The 17,974-nt window shown below is 41.7% G+C and overlaps 1 protein-coding gene and 1 pseudogene across 2 annotated transcripts in view; both read left to right on the forward strand.

Annotated features, from left to right (window-relative positions):
* MALT1 (MALT1 paracaspase) overlaps positions 1–17,974 on the forward strand; it is an 80,702-nt gene that overhangs the window by 5,631 nt on the left and 57,097 nt on the right. For both annotated transcript variants that reach the window (XM_025365564.1, XM_025365563.1), the window contains exon 2: positions 4,338–4,504. In XM_025365564.1, the coding sequence (XP_025221349.1) occupies positions 4,338–4,504 (167 nt within the window). The remainder of the gene's footprint in view (positions 1–4,337; positions 4,505–17,974) is intronic.
* Positions 14,122–15,770, forward strand: LOC112611701 (annotated as a pseudogene).

Here is a 17,974-nt window from a genome sequence, read left to right on the forward strand (position 1 = left end):
TTGTTTCAGTAATAAAGCAGTTTTTAAATTAAATCAAAAATTCTAAATTAGGACTTTCAGAAACTACTTCAAAGCACACTCTTACAGGAATGTAACTTAAAAAGGAAAGAAAGAAAAGTTAGGTCTGTGTAAGCATCGTCTTAGCTGAAAGCCAGTGCCCATGTGGAAAATCAGTAAAACCAAAGGAGATACAGAATCTTCTTTTTCTCCTGTGCCTCTTGTAATGGAAGATAAATCACCTGTAGTTCAATTTGATCTTTGTTCTTTTGGCGGGAAGGAAAGCCAAGTGTTTTTAATTGTCTCTGTATCACTATGACATTAATTAAAGCATCACTTGGTTGCATTTGATGAGATGGCTTCTTAATTTCATTTGTCAGATCCTGGTAAACTTCTGAATCATAAAAATTATATTTAGCATACAGCATCCTTATTTTTATAAATCTCATTCTAATTATTTACAAAATTGGTAATCCTTGTATTGTTTCTAACACAGGTTCTTTCACTTGGGCATTTCAGAAACTAGTAAAATAAAATTTCACAAAATAAGGGCACTAACAGGCAGCTTCAACTTTTTATGTATTCTGTCATCGTAGTCAGCATTGTTTCTTAAAAGAAAGAACACTTTTAACACCTAAAAATAGAAAAGATAATTTTAGAATAAAAGACAGCTTTGTTGTCCTTATTTGTATCATTTTACCTTGGACTGCAGATTGTGCTGCCACTGGTCTACAGTCCGGAATTTGGGACTGGTTGACCTGTGATATGATGATTCACATTTAACAAGAATGGCATATTGAATATAATAAAATTAAACGAGATTGCTTAGAAAAGAATACCTAGTAAAGATTGTGATCACAGAAGGCCTTCGAGGACATATTCAGGTTACCAAAATAATAGTTACTCAAAAAAATTTTTCAGGAAAAGCGAAAATTGTTTCAGAAATAAGCATAGTTAAGAAATTAGCTTTAATATTATTTTAATATCCCCATATTCTTATTGCATAGTGAGAGCTAACCTTTATTGAATGTCTGTTACCTGTCAAGCACTGTGTTAAACACTTCTTACATGGATTAGCTATTTAATTCTAACAACTCTATGAGGTAGATAATATTACTAATGAAATTAATTTGATCGTATACATTTTTTCCGTATGAAATAATTAACATCGTTGAATTATAAATCTTGGATGACAGTATAAATGGTATGGTAGCATCTTAAAAAGACTACTCAAAATGAATGAGGATTAATATTTCAAGCAATAAAATAGCTTGCTAACCTTGATTCTGTCACACCCCTGCACTATTATGTTTCACCCCTTGCATCTATTCAGGCTTTCAGCCTTGACAGTTATGATTGAAATTCATTCAGTAACCTTTCATTTGTGCATAATTAATATGGACAAGACAGAATTTTAGGTATTGAGGGATTTTATGTCTCTGTGTGTGTGTGTATACACACACGTATGTTTAATATGCTGGGGTTTCTGTTTTCAAGGAGTTTACTATAATCTAGTTGGATAAAGAAGCTTTTCTTCATGAGCATAAAGAAAAGCTCACAGTTCTGAGGTTAAATTATGTGAGATAAAACATGAAACAAGTCTGCACAAGACTGCTTAAGGCCCAAATCCAGGCTGCTACTTGTTTCATATAACCCATGATTTAAGACTGGTTTTTGTGTTTTACGAATTGTAAAACAAAACAAACAACAACAAAGAAGAATGTGTGATAGAGACTTTATGGCCCAGAATATCTAAAGTATGTACTCACTGGCCATTTAGAAAAACAGTTGTCTATAAAATTAGTGCAATTAAAAGACTGTGTGTATAAAGTGTGTTTGGTGGACTGGTGTGCTCTAGGAGGACCTTATAGAGAAGCTAGAGTTAATATGGGACTGTAATTGAAATTGGCAGGAAAAGGAGCAGGATCTGGAAAGATGGATGAGGTATGAATTCTACAGTATATCACGCAGATTATCTAAACACTTTGGTTGGCTGTTGTTGGTTATGTTTCTTTGGGAAAGTTTTTGTGTCATTGATTGCTTGGTTTTTACTTTATTCTTTTGTCTCCCCTTGCATGTTTCATACTTGTATTTTCCCCTTCTATAAAATGATTACAATTCATATCATTGTTCCATTCTTTGTGGCCTTCTATGATCTGATCTTAACCTGTCTTTCTAATCTCGTATACCACTGCGGCACACGATAACATGGAAAAGGAAATTGTATATGTATGTTAAATACTGGAATTTTTTTTTTTTTTTTTTTTTGAGACTGAGTCTGGCTCTGTCGCCCAGGCTGGAGTGCGGTGGCCGGATCTCAGCTCACTGCAAGCTCCGCCTCCCGGGTTCACGCCATTCTCCTGCCTCAGCCTCCCGAGTAGCTGGGACCACAGGCACCCGCCACTTCGCCCGGCTAGTTTTTGTATTTTTTTTAGTAGAGACGGGGTTTCACCGTGTTAGCCAGGATGGTCTCGATCTCCTGACCTCGTGATCCGCCCGTCTCGGCCTCCCAAAGTGCTGGGATTACAGGCTTGAGCCACCGCGCCCGGCCAATACTGGTATTTTTAAAAGAATAGTTTTAACAAAAGGACAGTAAGACACTCTTTAAAGGAAGGGTTAGCAAACTATTTCCATAGAGGACCCAGTGGTAAATATTTTTGGCTTTGCAGCCAGGTATTCAGCTCTGCTGTTGTATCAGGAGAGCTGCCATAGACATTTGTAAATATGCGAATGAATGAATGTAGCTGTGCTCCAATAAAACTTTATTTACGGAAATCAGGTAGCTGAACACATTTGGCCCACAGGCCATGGTCCCTGCAGTAGGATATTTCTAGGTACTTAGAAGTACTTTGGTTTCTTTTTTCTTTTTTTTTAAGAGAGTCTCGATCTGTCGCCCAAGCTGGAGTGCAGTGGCACGATCTCAGCTCACTGCAATCTCCACCTCCTGGGTCCAAGCGATTCTTGTGCCTCCTGAGTAGCTGGGACTACAGGCGTGCGCCACCAGACACCAGCTAACTTTTGTATTTTTAGTAGAGACGGGATTTCACCATGTTGGCCAGGCTGATCTCAAACTCCTGGCTTGATGAGATCCGCCTGCCTTGGCCTCCCAAAGTGCTGGGATTACAGGTGTGAGCCACCATGCCCAGCCTAAGTACTTTGAATGTCAATAGTACTGGTTCTCTTTCTAAATATGCTTTTTAAAAATTATCAAAAGAGCCGGGAGCGGTGGCTCCAGCACTTTGGGAGGCAGAGGCGGTATTATCGCTTGAGCCCAGGAGTTTGAAACAAGCCTAGGCAACATAGCAAGACACCATCTCTATTAAAAAAAAAAAAAAACTATCAAAAAATAAATACACATAAAAAATCAACCGTACAAAAGGGGTTGTAGTGAAAAGCAGATCATCCAGCCATGAGCTCTACTCTCTTACCCTCTCTGAGGCAACCATGGCTATGAGTTTCTTAGATACCTTTCCAAAGTTTACTCTCCATGTATAAGAACACACACAAAGGATCTTGGTAATAGCAAACACTGTTCTGTATCTTCCTTTTTTTGTATGAATATACACATAGACATACTATCTTGTTAATGCAAATAGTGTAAAATATACAGTTGTTTATGTTAATTCCTTCATTTCTCAGTATGTCTTGAAGACCTATGCCTTTACCTCAGGCTCAGTTTTTTTTACTGAATTAACAGTATTTCATTTGATATGCATGCCCTACTGTACTTAAACTAGTAATTAAGGATATTTTAAATGTTTTTCCATTGCTAACCTTGTAACATTGATTGTTCTGTTTAGTGTCATTTTTGAGACATTAGCCTCTCTTCCTTTCAATTCAGAGTACTACCAACACCATTTGTATACATGCATGTGCCTATGATTTAAGATATTTTGGCTCCCTAATGGAATGAGTGCATATTTCTTTCACTCAGGTGGCAGCAAAATGTAGCCTACTGGGGCTTCATTTGGGGTCACTTTGTATTTCACCATCTTTGAAGAAGGAGTAAGGAAATTTTTCTGGCCTTCCTATTCCCCATTCCTAAATTAAAGGCAAAAAACCTTTAAGTATCAAGGCTCAATTTCTCTCACATCCTGTTTCTAGGTTTCTCATTCTCCTGATTTAATAATCATGGGAGCTGAGTGGGAGAAGGGAATAAAGAGGGATTCCCCATGAGGAAAGAGGAGGAAAAGGATACTTGCATTCATTATGTGAAAGTTTGTCACCACCCACCCACTCCCTTGTGATTTATTCCGTACAGCACCACCGCGGTCCAGATATATAGCAGGTGTAGCATGTGGAAGAAAGCTGTTGACTTGAATTCTTTCTGTTGCTTTCAGTTGCCTAGACCTGGAGCAGTGTTCTCTTAAGGTGCTGGAGCCTGAAGGAAGCCCCAGCCTGTGTCTGCTGAAGTTAATGGGTGAAAAAGGTTGCACAGTCACAGAATTGAGTGATTTCCTGCAGGCTATGGAGCACACTGAAGTTCTTCAGCTTCTCAGCCCCCCAGGTAGGTTTGGTTCTTAGGAGTTCATGGAGCCAAACTTAGAAGAAAATATCTCTTTTTGGCCAGGTGAATGGTGTGAAGTATTTTTGGAAAATGTAAATGTGTAGTGCCTTGTTTGCTTTCCCAGGTGGAGACTAAAGAGCGCATAAAAAGCAAATGCAGCGCATGAATATTGGTTGGGTTGTGGTTGAAGAAGCCAGCTACATGAGACATTTTTGAGATAGTTGGAAAAATCTGAGTGTAACTACATATTTGACATATTAAGTAATTATATGATAATGATGCTATAGGAGAATGTCCTTTTTTTTAAAAGGAGATGCATTTTAAAGTATTTAGGGAGAAGATTCCTATAATGTGCATTGGAATAGTGCAGCCAAAAAAATGAACATATATTTAATCCTATATATCTGTATAGATGAGGTAAAGCAAGTATGACAAATGTTTAAGTTTTTTTTTGCTGCAGTGAGGCTTTTGAATGTTGAAATGGTATACATCAAAACCACGTATAACTCAACCTTATAACCTTATGAGTTTTTCCTGAATTACCGACATTGGGTGAGGCTTTGCACTTCCCACATCAGGTGAGGCTTAGGAAACAGTCCTTCTTCTCCATTCAGCTCCTCTCTTCTCAGCTGCAGATAGAGTTGGTCTACAGCAGTGGTGGGAGGCAGGAGGGACATGCCATCGAAGCTGCCTGGTTGTGGCAGCACTGCAGGCCTCCTTCCTTACCTGGGGGTCCAGTGGCCATTATTTGTCCCGCCGGAAGCAGAGAGGCTGGTTGAACTTGGAAGGGCAGTGGACAAAGGACCTGATGCACTCTATTTTACGTGGTTTTGATGTATACCATTCCATTATATAACCAGCTTGGTTATGATGTATTTTTAAGTGAACATGAGGAACTTAAAACTATAATTGAGATGTTATTTTTTATTGTTAGTTGTGGGATAGGGAATTAGGAACACATGGTATAGTGGTATGCTGTCAGTTACATGTACCAGAAACCCCAACTCAAATAGACCTAATAAAGAGAATACATTTCTCCTTCTAACTGAAAAGCTTAGAGCTGGTTTGGCTTCAAGAGAATCAAGGAACAATCCTGTTCTCAAGGTGTTGGTTGGTTTTTGTCTTTGCTCTTCCTTTCTTGGCATTGGCTTCCTTCCACGACTGACTTTCCACATAGCCCAAGATGTTTGCTGGCTGTTTCTGGGCTCTTCATTCTTGTCCCAGCAAAACCCAGAGAGTTCATCTGGTTAACTAGCTTCGGTCACATGCCTAACTCTAAACCTGTCACTGTGCCAAGGAGATGGAATGTGCTGACTCGCCTGGCTTGAAGCCAGGAGTAGAGTTGGGTTGAGTCAGCTTTCCTGGAACCACATGGATCACCAAACAAAACTGGAACTATTAGAAGGAAAAAGGAAGCAGCAGATACTGGGGAGGTAACTAGTTTTCTATTTGTAGTTTACTGCAAATGGAAAGGGCCCTGGATTATAAATAAGGAGACTTGGACTCCCAGTCATCCCTGCTTTACAAGGCCCGCTGTAGGTGGTAAAATAGGCCTCTGATAAATGCCCTATGAATGTGATATACACTGTATTGGATGCTTGCCTTCTGTTTCCCAGCGCCTCTTCATACCAACAGGGCTGGGGTGGGAATAAGTAGCTGCTAATGCCACCCTCCCAAATGCAACCGTTGACTGGTACCAAACAGTAAACTTTCTTTTTTAAACCTGGCCCATTACTGATAGAAACAGTAGACTTCCTAAAGTGGTATTTATTAATTATTATATTGCTGGTACCTGAAGCAGCACCCAGGAGTTGTGACATTTGAAATCTACCAGTCTAGGTTTCATGCTGATAAAGTCCAAGTTCTCATGCTTAGTAAAGTCTCATACTTAGTGAAGTCTACTTTTACTTACTTTAGTAAGTTCTCATACTTTATGGAATACTAGGGCCTCTGAAAGCTTAGGAAACCTTTCTGGGAAGTAAATATAACATGTATTTCATTCTCTTTTTCAATAATTATGCTTAATTACTCTAACCATTGTTTGCCAAGTCTATAAAATGAACATAAGTATTCTCTGCCTCGCAGAGTTATAGGAGCTACATGAGATGATGCTGTGTTGAATTTCATCTATACAATGACAGGGGCCTCATATCTCTTGATTTGTGTTGTGATCACTGGCCTGAGAGCTAGGGTTTCGGAATTTTTTTAAGGTTCCCATATGTGAAACCGGGCTTGACTGAAATTGAGTCGTATATTTATTTAGGTATAACAATTTGCCTGAATTTTTAAAATAACATTATATTTTTATTTTTGACAGGCCAGTGACTAATAAAGTGCTACCCTAATAAACATTAGTAATCTTCCTTTGAAAAATCCATTTTTGCTCATTGTGTTTTTTTCCAAATAGGATTAGCACTTTTCTATCAGTTTTCCCCAGTGCAGATTATCCTGATATTTGGCTTACAGGCTTTCTCAAGATTATCTTATAGGGCTTTTTTGCATTTGAGGAGAGAATAGGAAAAGGAAAGCAGTTTGTTTTTCTCTTTTTGTTTTTAATTTTCTCTTCAGTCCATTTGTGAGCTGTAGGGAAATATTGTTTGTTTTGTTTTTTAAATATTTTGTGAGAAATGGTCTTGCTCTGTCTCCCAGGCTGGAATGCAGTGATATGATCTTGGCTCACTGCAGCCTCTACCTCCTGAGGCTCAAGCAATCCTCCCACCTCAGCCTCCTGAGTAGCTGGGACTACAAGCACGCACCACCCAGCTGATTTTTTTTTATTTTTGGTAGATACGGAGTTTCGCTATGTTGCCCAGGCTGGTCTTGAACTCCTGTGCTCAAGCAATCCACCTGCCCTGGCCTCCCAAAGTGCTGGGATTACAGGCAGGAGCCACCGCCCTGTTTCTATGTTACCACTTGTGCACTTTTTCTGTGAGGTTTTATGTCATGTTAGCCATGTAATATCCTTAGGAATTGGTTGTTGCCTGAATGTTAGTTATTGATTTAACAGTAAATATTTTGGGATCTAATAAAGCTCAGTAATTTTAAGAAGATACTTCTTCTTTAATTAATTTGTTAGCTTATTATCTAGCATCTAGTATGAACAATCTAAGATTTACTCTTTTTTTTTTTTTTTTTTTTTGAGGTGGAGTTTCACTCTTCTTGCCCAGGCTGGAGTGCAGTGGTGTGATTTTGACTCACCGCAACCTCCGCCTCCCGGGTTCAAGCAGTTCTCCTGCCTCAGCCTCCTGAGTAGCTGGGATTACAGGCATATGCTACCACGCCTGGCTAATTTTGTAGTTTTAGTAGAGATGGGGTTTCTCCATGTTGATCAGGCTGGTCTCGAACTTCTGACCTCAGGTGATCCACCCGCCTCGGCCTCCCAAAGTGCTGGGATTACAGGTGTGAGCCATTGCACCCAGCCGACTTATTCTATTTATACATAGTAGAATAAAGAAATATAAGAATTATAGAGAAGAATTTTAATATTTTAATAAAGATATTGAGAATAAAAGCTACTGTAATTATATTAAGAAGATAAGCTCTGATAGAATCAACTTAATTGGTGGTTTGCCTCATGCATTCAGTAAAGTTTACTGCGTTGCAGTGCCTTTGCTGTGCTAGGCATTGTGCTGGGCACTGTGAGTTTAGAGATGAATAAAGCAATAGTTTCCACCTGCTGATAGGTCATAGTTTAGTAGGGGAGACAAATATGTAAAAGATCATATCCAAGACAGTTGTAAAAAATATATATATAGTAAGTTTATCTGATCTCCAGTTTTCCCTCTTTGCTATACTCTTGAGTCTTAGTGAAAATACAAAATAGAAATATTCTAATGTTTTCTCTTTTTTGCGTTAATACTATTTCATAGAAGGACATTACTTCTTATTCCGCAGGAATTCTGATGATTTTTCTCTGTCCTTACAGAGAGAAGCCTGGTTTGGGTTGTCCTGTGAACTGGCCTTTGAGGTCTAAATGCAGGGAGAAGGGGAAACTTTAGATTTCTTTTGATTAAATGAGAAACTATAGTCTTACGTTGCCATATTCTGTTCCAAGTGATGGTTCCAACTACAGTCAGAGGTAGCTCTGAGAGGTAACTATCATGTGGAGTTTCTCTGTCTTTTGAGAAACTGACCAAGTTTCTTTTCTGAATTTGTTTTGGTGCCCAGAAATAGCTAGGGCAGTATCCACGCATCTCTAAGTAGAACAGTTTCTGTGATGAGGAGCCAGCTTCAGCAGTCACTCGGCATGAAGTCTGAGTGTAAACTCCCTCTGGAATTATAATTTTATCTATTTTCTGAAGGAGCCTCAGAGGATCGAGGTTTACTCTCTGTTGCTTTCTCTCTGGTCAAGCATTTCCACTGCACATGGGTTGGCCAACTTGCCCCTCAGTCTGCTCTTACTTGAATTATATGATAGAGAAATTGCTTCCAGTTTTTAACGAGTGAATGGTGTTCATCCCATTTTCCAGCGCTAGTAAATTGTTTCCCTACTTTTATTCCTTTGTTCATCTCAGTGGGAACTGGAGAACGGGGTTAAATGAATGTGTTGAAATGGTTTTGAACCAAAGGTCTGTAATGATTTTTTTTTAGATCTTATTTAAGTTTCAAAGACTGATTCCAAAGCGACCAATATTGACATCTGTGTTATTGGCAAATGCAGATAGACTCAGATGTGTAGTTCAAGGTGCTTTTGTTTCTTTTGTTGTTGTTGTTTGCTTGCTTTTTGAGTCTCACTCTGTTACCCAGGCTGGAGTGCAGTGGCGTGATCTTGGCTCACTGCAACCTCATCTCCCAGGTTCAAGTGATTCTTCTGCCTCAGCCTCCTGAGTAGCTGGGATTACAAGTGCGCGCCACCACACCCAGCTAATTTTTGTCTTTTTAGTAGCGACGAGGTTTCGCCTTGTTGGCCAGGCTAGTCTCAAACTCCTGACCTCAGGTAATCTGTCCACCTCGGCCTCCCAAAGTGCTGGGATTGCAGGCATGAGCCACCACACCCAGGGTATTTGTTTCTTTTGGGTTTTTTGTTTTTTTTTTTTTTTGAGACGGAGTCTTGCTGTGTCGCCCAGGCTGGAGTGCAGTGGCCGGATCTCAGCTCACTGCAAGCTCCGCCTCCCGGGTCCACGCCGTTCTCCTGCCTCAGCCTCCCGAGTAGCTGGGACTACAGGCGCCTGCCACCTCGCCTGGCTAGTGTTTTGTATTTTTTTAGTAGAGACGGGGTTTCACCGTGTTAGCCAGGCTGGTCTCAATCTCCTGACCTCGTGATCCGCCCGTCTGGGCCTCCCAAAGTGCTGGGATTACAGGCTTGAGCCACCGCGCCCGGCCCGTTTCTTTTGTTTTAAGTGAAAACATTGTGAGTGTAGAATTATAGGCTTCATCAGTCCTAGTTACATACATCACGAAATGGTTACCTGGAGAAGTGATGCCCTTAACCTTGAATGGGCAGACCAGAGGCTGAACAATGGGAGCTGTTCAGAGAGAACTAGCATTCTTGATGTGGGTCTCATTAAGATGAATCCCAAGTTGCTTTTCAGCTCAAGTGTTGCGATATTGCTATTTTATATCACTCTTCTTATGAAAGGTGCCTCACTGAGGGTACCTATGAGATGTCTGTGGCAGGGTCATGTGCCATCTTTTCAGTAACATCCTTTCCGTTTGCCTCTACTCCTTTTTTATTTCGTATCATTTTTTTTTAGATCCATTGTAACACATGCATTGTTATGTTTTGGCTATTAATTTTTAATTTCTAAAATAAGTGCAAAGATTGTTTAATATTATTCTTTAGTTTCTAAAATACCTTCACATTTTATCTTCACAATTCTGTGAAGCGACAGAACAGTACTATTGTGAACATTTAAATTTTAACCAATAAACATTTATATGGAAAATGAGATTTCCAAAAGTTATCATTTGGCCAAAGTCACAGTTATTAACAAAGGTGGGGATTAAAAACCAGATCTGCTGCCCCTGACCTGAAACCAGATCTGCTGCCCCTGACCTGAACCTGAATGCCATTTCCATTATGCTAGGAAATTTCTGAATTAAGAAACTTAGTTTTGTATTATTACCTCAGTTGCCTCTTTGACCCATGGACTTCAATTTTTTTCTTCTTGGCAACTGAAAAAGTGCTCAGAGACTGGATCTTGTTTGTAAGGGACTTTTCTTCTTTCATGACCATCAGGAAATTGGCAATTATTCCTCAAAGAAAAACATCAAGAAGTGAAGAGAGAAAAAGATGGTATGGATGGGCATGAATATAAGGAAGAAGTAGAGGGAGAGAAAGGGCTGGTGAACAGGGCTAAAGGAGTATCTTTCTGGGTGTGGAGTGTTGAGGGGAGTCTCAGGATAAGGAATGTGATGTGGGAGACTAGATTTAGCTACAATCTATACAAATTTCAGTTGACATGTAAGAGAAACATGTGGACGTACTTTGTATAATGCCGTGGGAGGGACACACATGGACCTACTTTGGTTATATAGTGGGGGAAATTGTTAGAGGAAGAGGAATGATATTTATTTGGGCACGCTGTGGGGCATGTAGGTACTCTCTGTGATAGCGTAGAAGATTGCAGAGTAACTTTGAGGATGAGTTTTAGATGGAAGTTGATGAAAATCTTTTTTTTTTTTTTTGTTTCATGGCCTCTGAAAGTAGATGAACATCAGTGTACGGAATAGATCTGTTTCTGGAAAAAGTATTTATTGATAAACTGCATCAACATTTAAATGTGTTGTGAGAGAGAATAACTTCAAGGGAAGCTATGATGTGTCCTTTTGTCAAAAATTATCCTATCTTATTCCAGCAGAGTTTTAAATTTTTGTTTTATTGCTTAGTAGCATGTACTTGTTTATCAGCATATGTGTGTGTAGTTGAAAGCACGATCCTTGGTTCCATCGTACCTAGTCACATTCTCCCAGGGTTACAGGAAATCAAGTAACTTCTCTGACTTCTTTGTAGATGTTATCTGAAAAATATGCTTGTTTGCCAGGAAGCTGTGTGTTCACCGTTTAAAATAGAACTTTCATTTGTGTGCCTTCATACAGCCTACGTAGCACTATACCATATTCTTTTTTTTACCTTTGTTCAGCACCTTCTCACTAGTGGGTGCTGCATTGGGGTGGCTAAGGGTTGACCATGGGTCCCTGTCGCACAAGGCTTTGTGGGAGGAAGGAAATTTGTGTGGTTAAAACATGGGAGGTATTGCAACTAATTTTCTTGACTATTCACCAGGGGTGGTTTCCAAATCACATTTTGCCTTTCAATTCTCAGTCTTTGAAGCAATAAATTGTGTATATATTTTATACACACACACACCCCCTTGCTTATTAATAAAGTTGTTGGTGCAGGACAGGCTTATAAACTGTGAATTTAGATGTACATTAAAAGCCACTTTGTATGGCCGGGCGCGGTGGCTCAAGCCTGTAATCCCAGCACTTTGGGAGGCCGAGACGGGCGGAACACGAGGTCAGGAGATCGAGACCATCCTGGCTAACACGGTGAAACCCCGTCTCTACTAAAAAATACAAAAAAAAAAAAAAACTAGCTGGGCGAGGTGGCGGGCGCCTGTAGTCCCAGCTACTCGGGAGGCTGAGGCAGGAGAATGGCATAAACCCGGGAGGCGGAGCTTGCAGTGAGCTGAGATCCGGCCACTGCACTCCAGCCTGGGCGACACAGCGAGACTCCGTCTCAAAAAAAAAAAAAAAAAAAAAAAGCCACTTTGTCTTGGCCCAGCATGGTGGCTCACACCTGTAATCCCAACACTTTAGGAGGCTGAGGTAGGAGGATCTCTTGAGGCCAGGAGTTCTGGGCAACATATGAGGCCAACCTGGACAATGTAGTGAGACCCTGTTCCTACAAAAAAATAAAAATAGTACTAATTTTAAAAATCACTTAGTCTTGTGTCCCACACAAAGGAAGGATAACTTTTAGAACCTGGCCATGTGGTCCCTTTCCAGTAGTCACCTACTTCTTTGTAAAATACTCGAGAGGAAAAACCCTTTCCATCATTCTTGTCTCTTATCTCCTTGTATAGTGGCAGAGAATATTTGCCATGGTATATATTCATGAGCAGGATTGCTCTTTGTGTGATATACTTTCTCAGTAAGATAGGCTCACTGTGGCAGAAAGTGGATTACCATGGGAGAGATATTGAGAATCACCAAGAGGCCAGGCATGGTGGTTCACTCCAATAATCCCAGTGCTTTCGGAGGCTGAAATGGGGTGGATTGCTTGAGCCTAGGAGTTCAAGACAAACCTGGGCAACATGGCCAAACCCTGCCTCTACAAAAAATGCAAAAAGTAGCCAGGCATGGTGATACACACGCTTAGACCCAGCTACTGGGGGGCTGAGGTAGGAGGATAGCTTGAGCCCAGGAGGTTAAGGCTGCAGTGAACCCTGATCATGCCACTGCACTCCAGCCTGGGTGACAGAGCAAGACCCTATCTCAAAAAAACAAAAAAAGAATCAGAATCACTGAGAAAGCAAAGCATAAGGGTTTAAAACCTTTAAAAGGCAGGAAAACCTAGGTTTGCATCCTGGTTCTGCCATTTTACAATGTAAAAAAAAAAAAAAAAAAAGAAAAAAACAGTCTCAGTTTAATTTAGCCCAGGTAATCTGGGTGACCTTCTGCAAATTATGTACCTTATTTTCATTGTAACATAGATGTAAGTAGTATCTACCTTGTGTGGTTATTTCAAAGGTTAGTGATAAAAATGCCTGGTACATGTAAAGCAGTAACTTGCTACTGTAGTAATTTCTAGTATTATTATGTATATTCAACAAACACATGTTGAACACCCACTAACACCCACTGCACTGCCATGTGCTGGGCACAATTCTAGGTGCTGAATGAACTGGTGACTAAGACCATCAAGGTCCTTGCTCTCATGGAGCTTCTATTTTAGTACCTAAGATGAACAGTAAGAAAGAGGGATTTTAGAAAGTGAAGGATACTGAACTGGGTGAATGTAATAGATAACTGTGGGGGTAGGAAGGTACCTAATTTGGAGACTTCCCCAGAGAAGCTGGTGATAATTTAGTAAGAAACCTGGATGATGAGGAAAGGGCCTGCCATGAAACAGTAGAACAGTGGGAGCCAGTGGGGTGGTGGTTGTGGGGGATGGCAGAGCAGAGCTTGTCGGGGGGAACCCAGCAGAGGACTGGTAAGTGGAAGGCAGAAAAGAGCTTGGCTTGTGGAAGGAAGGAGGCCCAGTACGGCTGGAGCTTGGTGAGCCTGGAGGAGAGCGGGAGGGGCCAAAGGAGGGAGCAGTTCGTGGAGGACTGTGTAGCCCTGGTAAGGAATTTGGATTTTTTATTCTAAGTACAGGCACACTTTGTTTTATCATGCTTCACTTCATTGCACTTTGCAGGTACTTCATTTTTTACAAGTCGACAGCTTGCGGCAACCCTGTGTCTAGCAACTGTCAGTGCCATTTTTCCAACCGCATGTGCTTGCTTCATATCTGTGTGTCACGCTTTGGTAATTCTTACAGTATTTCGAACTTTTTCATTATATCTGTCATGGTGATCTGTGATCGGTGATCTTTGATGTTACTACTGTGATTGTTGGTGCGTGGAAAAATGACGGCATCCAGGTGGCGGTCTTAAGAAGACCAGATCAGTATGGTGTTGGCATTGGGGACTGCTAGGCAGGCACTGTATACCTCCAGGCAGCTCAACCTTGGGGGCTTTGGGGCCCCGAGACGTGGAGTGGGGCCCCTGTAAGTGGGGCATGCACTCCATGTGGAAGCCAGAGCCTTCTCCCCTGGATGGAGTGTACGAGATCCCTGGACTGGAGCCCATCCCCTCCGTGGGAAAGATGTACTTCACGCCCGGGCTGCCACCGCTGATCTTCCTGCCCTGGGACCCTGGCTACAAACACCCAAACTTCTGCTCACCCCCTGTTCACGACCTTGGGACCCTGACTCGAAGCCTCCAAAGTTCTGCTCAAGCTCCATTAACAAGCAGCCACTATACAAAGATGAGGCGTGCTATGTCTTTCACCAGCCTTGCCGCCTTCTCAGGGGTGTCAAGCAGGCCCTCTGGCTTACCAAGGCCAAGTTAATAGAACGCCTTCCTGAGAAAGTACTTAGCCTTGTTGATGATACAGGGAACCACATAGAGAACCAAGATGAGTGTCTTCTGAATTTGATCTCTCGTGCCTGTCGCTGGCACTGTACTGAGGACATCCTCAGGAGAGAGGCCTGCTGTCCGGTCATTGTAGACAGTCTGATAAAGTTGTGTAAGTCTCCGATTCTCAGGCATCCTTCTCTGGCCAGGCATATTTGTGCCCAAAACTCCACGTTATCCACCACCTGGAATTGAGTCTCTTCTTCAGGGTCATGGTTCTAGTGGAGACTGCTGAGTGCCAAGGATCCTCTGTCCCCCTCATCTCCTCCAGAGAAGAGGTTGAAGCTACTAAAAATTATGTTCTTGAGACCTTCTATCCCCAACCCCCCCCCCCACTGATCTTCAGGAATGCAATGTTTATGATGTGGAAGATGGCACAGGATTCTGGGAGGGCTCTCCTTACCCCTATCTCCATATCCTGCACTTCCTGGAGAAAGCCAGTTTACAACCACATAGCCTTCAACCAGATCAGCTGTAAGCCAAGATGATCCTGTTTGCTTTTGGCATTGCCCTGGCTCAGGCCCAGCTCCTCTATGGGAACGACACCAAGATCTTGGAGCAGTCCGTGGTTGTGCAGAGTATATGCACAGACAGACGTGCATTCCATTTCCTGGTGTTACAGTTGAACACCACAGACCTGGCCTCTGACAAGTGTGGCAAGAGTTTGGTCTGGATGGAATCATACCAGCTACTCTCAGCATTTTTGGTGTCTCCCAGTGATCAAAAAGAAGGTGGGGCCGGGCCCAATGGCTCCCGCCTGTAATCCCAGCACTTTGGGAGGCTGAGGCAGGTGGATCACAAGGTCAGGAGATTGAAACCAGCCTGGCTAACAGTAAAACCCCATCTCCAGTAAAAAAAACAAAAAACAAAAAACAAAAAATTAGCCGAGTGTGGTGGCACATGCCTATAATCCCAGCTACTCAGGAGACTGAGGCGGGAGAATTGCTTGAACCCGGGAGGCAGAGGTTGCAGTGAGCCAAGATCGCGCCACTGCACTCCAGTCTGGGCGACAGAGCGAGACTCTGTCTCAAAAAAAAAAAAAAAAAAAAAAAAAGGTAGTTGTGGAATGTGTTGGACTGACTGGTTTCCAGTAGGAGACATCCAGGAAGTTTTTAGCTCTGTATTTACATGGTGTTGTGTGAGCCAAGGACCACTCTGAGGCCTGAAACCCGCCTTTGCCTTCTCCCACTGAAGAGGGTCTGGGGTCCCCCTGTAGCCTCAGTGCTCATCTAGCCTGGTGGTCCCACTGACAATAAAGAGCCCTTGCATTGCAAAGGAAAAAAAAAAAAACTATAATTGTTTTGGGGTGCCACAAATTATGCCCCTATAAGAAGGTGAGCTTAATTGATAAATGTCACGTGTATTCCGACTGCTCCGCCAACTGGCCATTCCCCTCTCTCGCGTGCTCTCTCTTTCTTCCTCTCCTTCTCCCTCCCTGTCCCTCTTCCTCTCCCACTTCCCCCCTCCCTCTTTGGGCCTCCCTATTCCCTGAGACACAACAATATTGAAGTTAGGCTGATTAATAACCCTACAGTGATCTCTAAGTGTTCAGGTGAAAGGAAGAGTCACGTGTCTCTCACTTTACATCAAAAGCTAGAATTGATTATACTTAATGAGGAAAGCATATGAAAAGCTGAGATAGGCTGAAAGCTAGGCCTCTTGTGCCGGTTAACCAAGTTGCGAATGCAAAAGAAAAGTTCTTGAAGGTAACTAAAAATGCTACTTCAGTGAACACATGAATGATAAGAAGGCAAAACAGCCTTATTGCTGAGATGGAGAAAGTTGTAGTAGTCTGGATAGATCAAACCAGCCACAGCATGCCCCTAAACCAAAGCCTAATCCAGAGTGAGGCCCTAACTCTCCTCATTTCTGTGAAGGCTGAGAGAGATGAGGAAGCTGCGGAAGAAAAGTTGGTTCATGAGGTTTAAGGAAATAAGCTGTCTCTGTAACATAAAAGTGCAAAGTGAAGCAGCAGGTACTGGTGGAGAAGCTGCAGCAAGTCATCCAGAAGACCTAGCTAATGCCAGGCATGGTGGCTCACAATTGATCATGGTATCTGTAGTACTAGCACTCTGGGAGGCCAAGGCAGGAGGATTGCTTGAGCTTAGGAGTTCAATACCAGCCTCGGCAACATGGTGAAACCCCATCTTTGCAAAAAATACAAAAAATTAGCCAGGCACGGTGGTACCTCCCTGTGGTCCCAGCCACTCAGGAGGCTGAGGTCGGAGAATTGCTTACACCTGGAAGGCAGAGGTTGCAGTGAGCGAGATCATGCCACTGCACTCCAGCCTAGGTGACAAGAGTGAGACCTTGTTTCAAAACAAAAAAACAAAGATCCAGCTCATTAAAGAAAATGGCTATAATAAACAGATTTTTCAGCGTAGATGAAACAGCCTTCTGTTGGAAGAAGGTGCCATCTAGAACTTTGATAGCTAGAGAGAAGTCAGTGCCTGGCTGACTCTCTTGTTAGGGGCTAATGCAGCTGACAACTTTAAAGTTGAAGCCAGTGCTCATTTACTATTCTGAAAATCCTAGGGCCCTTAAGAATGATGTTAAAAACTGCAAAGTTTTTGTCCTGAATAACCGGATGGATGGTGGTAGGCTGTAAGACTGGTTTACCATCTTTGAGATGGGGAAACTGTGGGGACTGGCAGAGGAGTAGATTTTGTGTCAGAAGGGATTTGGGTATATGAAATTTGTAGTGGCTATAGGACATTCAAATTTAAAGCTGGGGTAGCCAAAACTCCTATATTTTTTAGGTTTATTACTTGTTCTCTTTTGTCATTGTTGCAACTTTTTTTCCTGTCACATCGAAACTTGGGAAATCAGAATCTTTGTATTTCAAAGTTGTGATGTAAAACTCTCCTGGCAGATGAATGGTAAATATGGGGACATTCAAATACAGTGTTATGAATTTGCTGGCTTCAGCAAGAGTGCTTATCCCATTTTCCATCTTTCCTACCAACATGTATCACAGATTTCGGAAAGATTTTGAACTTCTCTCCTGTACTAACTTGGCCTCTACATAAAGGATTAGTGACTCAATGTCCTCCCTTGGCAAGAGTTTAAAATTCTGAGAGGCTCTACTATATTTACTAAAGATTTTCTAGGGTTTCTTGAGACCCTCCAATGTACTAGATATACAATAAATATTTACTCGTTTTTAATTTTGGTTTTATTTAGTGTCTTTGTGCTATGACTTTCGTGAACATTTTTTTTTCCTAGAAAGTTTGGCACCTTTGATGTATTAAGATTACTGTTATTTACACTGTTTCCTTTTTACTGGTAGTCTTGTTTTGTTTCTTTGCATTGGTGGGTGGTAGAAGAAAAAGACACTGTTAAGAGG

Source organism: Theropithecus gelada, chromosome 18 (assembly GCF_003255815.1).
Source record: "Theropithecus gelada isolate Dixy chromosome 18, Tgel_1.0, whole genome shotgun sequence".
Taxonomy (NCBI): Eukaryota; Metazoa; Chordata; class Mammalia; order Primates; family Cercopithecidae; genus Theropithecus; species Theropithecus gelada.